This window comes from Lipotes vexillifer, unplaced genomic scaffold (assembly GCF_000442215.2).
Source record: "Lipotes vexillifer unplaced genomic scaffold, Lipotes_vexillifer_v1.1 scaffold543, whole genome shotgun sequence".
NCBI classification, from domain to species: domain Eukaryota; kingdom Metazoa; phylum Chordata; class Mammalia; order Artiodactyla; family Lipotidae; genus Lipotes; species Lipotes vexillifer.
The window spans coordinates 4,066,919-4,073,167 of NW_006799055.1; the positions used below are offsets into that span (position 1 = coordinate 4,066,919).

General features: G+C 46.3%; 1 protein-coding gene across 3 annotated transcripts in view; it reads right to left on the reverse strand.

The window, feature by feature from the left end:
* Positions 1 to 6,249, reverse strand: part of ATP8A2 (ATPase phospholipid transporting 8A2) — a 463,903-nt gene that overhangs the window by 434,450 nt on the left and 23,204 nt on the right. For all 3 annotated transcript variants that reach the window (XM_007471455.1, XM_007471456.1, XM_007471457.1), the window contains exon 2: positions 153 to 252. In XM_007471455.1, the coding sequence (XP_007471517.1) occupies positions 153 to 252 (100 nt within the window). The remainder of the gene's footprint in view (positions 1 to 152; positions 253 to 6,249) is intronic.

Genomic DNA, 6,249 nt, shown 5'->3' on the forward strand with positions numbered 1-6,249 from the left:
CCCATTTGTTCAAGCGAACAGTAATTGGATGAAGGAGGCACATTTCATTCAAGTCTGATGACCCTTTCTCGGTTAAGTGACCTTTTTAGCAAGATCTTATTTTGCATACAATTAAGGTTATGAATTTTAAGTAACTTTTTAAAAAATGTCACCTGTAATAAGGCAATGAAGAGGAAGAAGGCATTGGCAGCTCTCCTGATCTGCTCGTACAAGAATCGAGGTAGAAACGTCAACACGCTGTACTTGGCCGTACTGTGAGGACAAAGGAAAACGCTGCTATCAGTTATGGATGTAAATTCTAAAAAACAGGAAAACACAGTTTCCAAAATTACACAAGTGGCCGTAAAAACAAAATATTTCAAAACTCAGGACAAGAACATTGCTGTGCTGGCCCTCTCCGTCTTGTAAAAAGACACCTTTCCTAAGAAAATCTTCTAATGTGACCTTTGTTTTCAAACTTTGATACATACGTGCTCATTTAGTGTCACACGGTGTAACCAGGGAAATGCACCCACCTTCTAGGAGCCTTGTGCTATGAACACACTAAGCATATAAACGATGTTTGTAAAGATAAAGATACGTATCAAAGATCACAAAACAGAAAGAGGCACATGTTCCCAAAGCAGTAATATATGAACACAGAGAGAGGTGAAGCATCTACCTAGTAACTCACACAAATCAAGGTAGAATTGTTACCCCAGGATTGCTGAGGCACTACAATTCTTATCACAAAGCCGCTGATTCAACGTAGAACGTCAACTCTATCAAGCGTGCCCTGGTAACGGGCGTGTGGTTGACAGTTCAACGTGCCCCTCTGGATACTCAACACAGACATTTTATGCTCAACCGCACCTGCAGGAACCTCCCTTCCACACATCCTTCATTCAGCCACCTTCACTCACACTCCACTGCCACGTGAGACATCCTCTCCTTCCACACCGTGTCTCCAGGACTAATCTTTGCCCTCCCGTGAAGTTTGGTCCAATTCGCAAAGGCTGTTCTTCCTCCAAGTCACAGGGTGGTGTTTACACCTCCACGATATGGTCTCTGCTTTGCTTTGTATTATATTTACGTACCCCCAGAATAGATTCTGGGAACAGTACGAATGTTTACTTTGTTAAAAAAAAAAAAAAGAAAGAACAGACCCAAAATGGAGTCACTTGTGCTCAGCCCACATCATCAAACTGAGACTCAATGCCTGACCTAACTGCAGCTTCAGCCTGTTCCAGGAATCTAATCTTAACCAGTCAGTCTGGAATCACCTGGTCAGCACTAGGGAGGTTATCAACCTGACACACCCCAAAGGAATGTGACTTTGCCCCAAACAATTGACTCGCAGCTAGTCAACTTCCTCGTCCCACTGTTTTTTACCTATAAAAGTCTTCCACTTTGTACAACTCCTCAGAGCTACTCTATCTGCTCGATGGGATGCTGCCCAGCTCATGAATCACTGAATAAAGCCAATAAGATCTTTAAAATTTACTCAGTTGATTTTTTTTTTTTTTTAACAACTTCAACTTTGCATGTTCCTAGCACAATAGCAGATAATCAACGAGCACTGAGATAAGGGAAAGGCATAAACTGGGGACCTGAGGGATAAAACGAACCATACCTCCTTCAGCTGCTCAAAGGCTCATCCACAAAAGTACCTGCCAAGTCTTAGCTCACCTTCTGAAGCCACCGCTTACCTGAAGTACAGTCTTGAGAGATTTTCTGGGTTGAAAATACACGTTAATTAGAAGCACCAAACAGAAGAGCCCACCTCCCAATGCAGGGGACACGGGTTCGAGCCCTGGTCCGGGAAGATCCCACATGCCGCGGAGCAACTGAGCCCGTGCGCCATAACTACTGAGCCTGCGCTCTAGAGCCCGTGGGCCACAACTACTGAGCCCGCGAGCCACAACTACTGAAGCTCACGTGCCTAGAGCCCGTGCTCCTCAACAAGAGAAGCCACGGCAATGAAAAGGCCGAGCACCACAACGAAGAACCAAAGCAGCCTAAATAAATAAATTTATTTTTTAAAAAACTGACAACTCAAAACACACAGCAGCCTGAGGCCATATGATGGGGGTGGTGGGGAAGGGATGGGATGGGATGGGATGGCTGCATGTACCATCTGTGGCCACTGCTGCAGGGAAGATCTGGTATCACAGCCTGGTGTTTTGCAATACACAGTGATTAAGAGTCATCCTTAAGACAGAATTATTTCTAGCCTTCTTCTGAAGGCGCTGTGATACTGTGATTTATCACAAGAAACAGATATTTGATGTTCATCCCAGTTACTGGCACAGAGCTCCTAAAACCCTTGGGATTTCTGTTGTGTTGAGAGCGATAAAGGCATCTTTTGTTATGTCAGTGAGGTGACTCATGGAAAGCCCCTACGTAACCTAAGGATGGGGGCTCGATGCCAGGGGAACCAAGCACATGATTGAAGGGTTGAAACTTTCAGTCCCACCCCCTCCTAGGAGAAAAGTGGGGCTGGAGATTTCAATCACCAACAGCCAATGATTCTATCAATCACGTGTCTGCAATGAAGCATCCGTAAAACACCAAAAGGACAGGTTTGGAGAACTGAAGACCCAAGGGAAGATCTGATGTTGCCATTTAAGTATACAGACCATCTGCTGGCAGAATTCCTTCATTCCTCAGGGAGGTCAGTCTCTGTTCATTCACCTGATGGATGAGGCCCACCCACAGTATGATGGGCAATGTGCTTTACTCATTGCCCACCATTTTATCCATAAATGTTAATCTCATCCAAAAGGCACCTTAAGAGAAACACCTAGAGTAACGTTTGACCAAATATCCAGGCGCCCCGGCCCAGCCAAATTGACACGTAAGATTAACCATTGCATGCATATCCCGATTCAGTGGGTCTGGAATGGGTCTGAGATTCTGCATTTCTAATGAGTTCCCAGGTGCTGGTCTGAGAACCACACTGAGGGGCAGCTACCCCTGAGGAGGTAGATGTGTTCAAGTCACACATTTGAGTTCAACCCAGCTGAACAGGATAAAATGTAGCTGGATGAGAGGCACTTACCATCACTTCCCCGGGGGAAAGAAAATTTATAGGATGAAAGGGGTGAATGAAGAGCTTCCCAGCAGAAGAGTTTGTCCACCAGCTGAATTCATTACCCCAGAAGATTCCCCCTCAAACTGCATGTGTCAGCCTCCCTGATGGCCTGGCCAGGCATTGGCTGCAAGCAAATCTCAGGCATTTAGTGAGTCTGTAGGGCCTGGGGCACGGGGAGAAATGACCAGGAGAAAACAGAACTGTTTCCCGTGGTTCACCCAGCTTCCCTCTAAATGTCTGTTAGATCAGTGTTTCCCAAAATCGGGTGACAAGAAGAATGACCAGGGGCTTGCCAAAAATCCATTCATCCATCCATCCTTCCACAGGTATTTACTGAGCCTTATCTATGTACCAGGCACCGTGCCCAGCACTGCGGGGAATCAAAGGGTCACAAAAGCACTATCTCAAGGGAATTACATTCTAGAGACAAAATGACACTTTAAAACCAAATAAAACATGCGGCAGGATGGATAGTTAAGAATACCATGGAGGAAAACAGACCAGGGATGGAGGACACAGAAGGGGACACTGCGGGGCGAGGGGGGCGGGAGCAGGGGATGAAGTTATTTTCGACAGTCATCAGGGAATGTGTCACTTAGAAGGTGACCTGTGAGCAAAGGCCTAAGGGAGGTGACGAAGCAGGAACCAGCCACGTGGATGCACAGGGAAGAAATCTGCAGAGAGAGGGAACAGCGCGCACAAAAACGCTGGCCTTTCTGTCTTCAGGAGACAGGAAGTCTCTGCAGGATTCCGAGGATAAGACAAGGTCTGACGACAATACCAACCTGCAAACCTCTCTCCGGGCCCCTGACCCAGCAGGGAAGGAACCTGGCTACGTGTGTGGTGGGCACGTTCCTCGTGGAAACTCTTAGGATCTGGCGAGTATGGGAAACAAGCATCAGAAAATAGGGCCTGGAGACACGTGGGTCAGGGGCTCCCTGCCTGTCACAGCAAAAGCACTTCCAGAATCTGACCTCCGGAGGGCAGCTCCGGAACCAGCCCCGGGGTGATGTCTGAGTGCAATTTTCCAGCTGGGAGAAAAAAAATCCAAGCTGACGGCTGTCCTCCAAAGGCAAATCTAACAATGCAGTAGCTGCTCAGAGACTAACTTCTCTGGATCACAAGCCTCCGGAAACCCAGGAACCAAACTAGCTTAACACTCTCCTTCCAGATGTGAACAGTAACCCACACTGGGGTGTTTTCCTTCTCTGGCCTCACATGGACAAATACGTTTCTCGTACGTGCCCAAGGTAGCTTAAGCACTCAGTGTTTACTGGAAGACCGGGGGGCCCCTTTAAACCCCTTCACAGAAGCTGACTCTGTGAGCTGACCAGTGGCTCCATGACCCTGTTCTGGGAACCCTCCCTCTCCCAGCTCCCTGCAGGAGACCTTCCACCTTTCTGCTCTCACATGTTCACTCAGCAAGGAGTTCCGGATTACTGAAGGTAGGAGACACGGCCTAAGACGGCCATTCATGTCCTCATAAACAGCTTAATTCACTTATCCCTTAAGAATACATTACACACCAACCCCTAAGAAAGAGCCATGAGACCAGTATATACAAAGCCCCCAGGGGACCGCCTGCCACTCCCGTTGACAACTGGTCTCACCGCACACCTGGGACTCGCCCAGGAGGACCTGCCGACACACAGCCTACCGCGGACAGGTACTCTCCCCTGCCGTGAACTCCCGGTGCATTGTGAGTCACCCCTCCCAAATTATATTCTGGAAACCTTGAACGCAAAAATCCCTGATCACCAGGGCCCGTCCATTGTCAAGAGAGGCCCACCTCACTAGAAGGTTTTACTTCTTTTTACTGAGCTACTGAAATTTCACCACTTACAAAGAACAGATTAATAAGCTCATTTCCAAATGTGGATGTGTTTATTTTCAACACCTTTCCAGTTTCTTTGTCTACAACTGGAAAAGATGTGCTAGATACTGCCTGGCCTCATAACCTGTTCCCAGAATGCAGTCACTGGACCTAGACCAGTACTGAGAGTGCTATAATTACTCATAGCACTTTATTATAGACCTTGCGGGCTGAAAAATCAGCCTATTCTTTACAATACACATCCAACGAGAAAAATGGGTTGAGTCCTAATCAATCAGCTTATAAATATACCTTTGAACATAAGTTCATAAATTAGACACCCCTGTAATTCCCATTAAACAGCATGAGTGTCCTGTTCCTATCACATTTCTAATTTGGTTTTTTCACTCAATACATTATTCAATGAATAGCTTTGGACACAAGGCAATTTATTTCACATAGAAACGTGGGCTGAAAAGAAGATAACAGAGAGAAGGCACGGAGCTTGCTGCCAGGCAAATCTTTCGGTGAAGAAAACTCTTGGGCAAGAAGTTCCGAAGGCCAGACATTAGATATGCCTACGGCTAATATCTTTAAACATGGCACCGTGGAAGAGTAGGTTTGATTCGTTTGCTTTACGAGAAAACTTGTGAACTTTCTGCTATAAAATCAGAAGAAAAGGAGTTCTGAGACTCTGACTCAATTTTACATGGCAAATCTCAAAGGATTCCTTTCCATGAGATTTCCCATCTTCAGTAAAAAGATACAGCAAATACCTCTTAGGAAACTACTTGGCCTAAAGGCAGACAAGTACAGAAGGAGTCACAGTTCAGGCCCAATCCCACCACTGCCACAAAAGAAAAGCACTATGGGTCAGTCTATTGAATTACAACACCCTTGGCCCTTCACTGAGAATTCAATATATTCTTTCCAAACCCAGAGAAACAAGCCCTATCAAAAGGGAAGGATTAAGGCTGCCCTAGAAGTCAAAGGTGTGACATGACTCTGAAAATAAGTTATGGAAGCAGAAGCGCTCAAATCCATCCTGCGTGTCTCTGCCCTCAGTCACAGAGGCCGTGTCGCTGCTGGTCGCAAAGGGAGGTCACCGTGACTGTCCAAGAGGTCACTCCCAAGCAGGTAGAGCCCAGGAGCTCCAACCATGAGTGACATCTACATGGGAGACCAGCAGAGGTAGAGTCAGGGTGCAGAGCTCACTGGTGTGGGACACACACAAACCTCACTCAGGGCTGGATGTAAAGCAAGTCTGTCTCTCCTTTATCATTTTATTTTTGTCTATTTCTCACATGACTGCCAACCTTCATCCAAATGTTTAATTTTTTTTTTTTTTTTTTTTTTTTTTGGT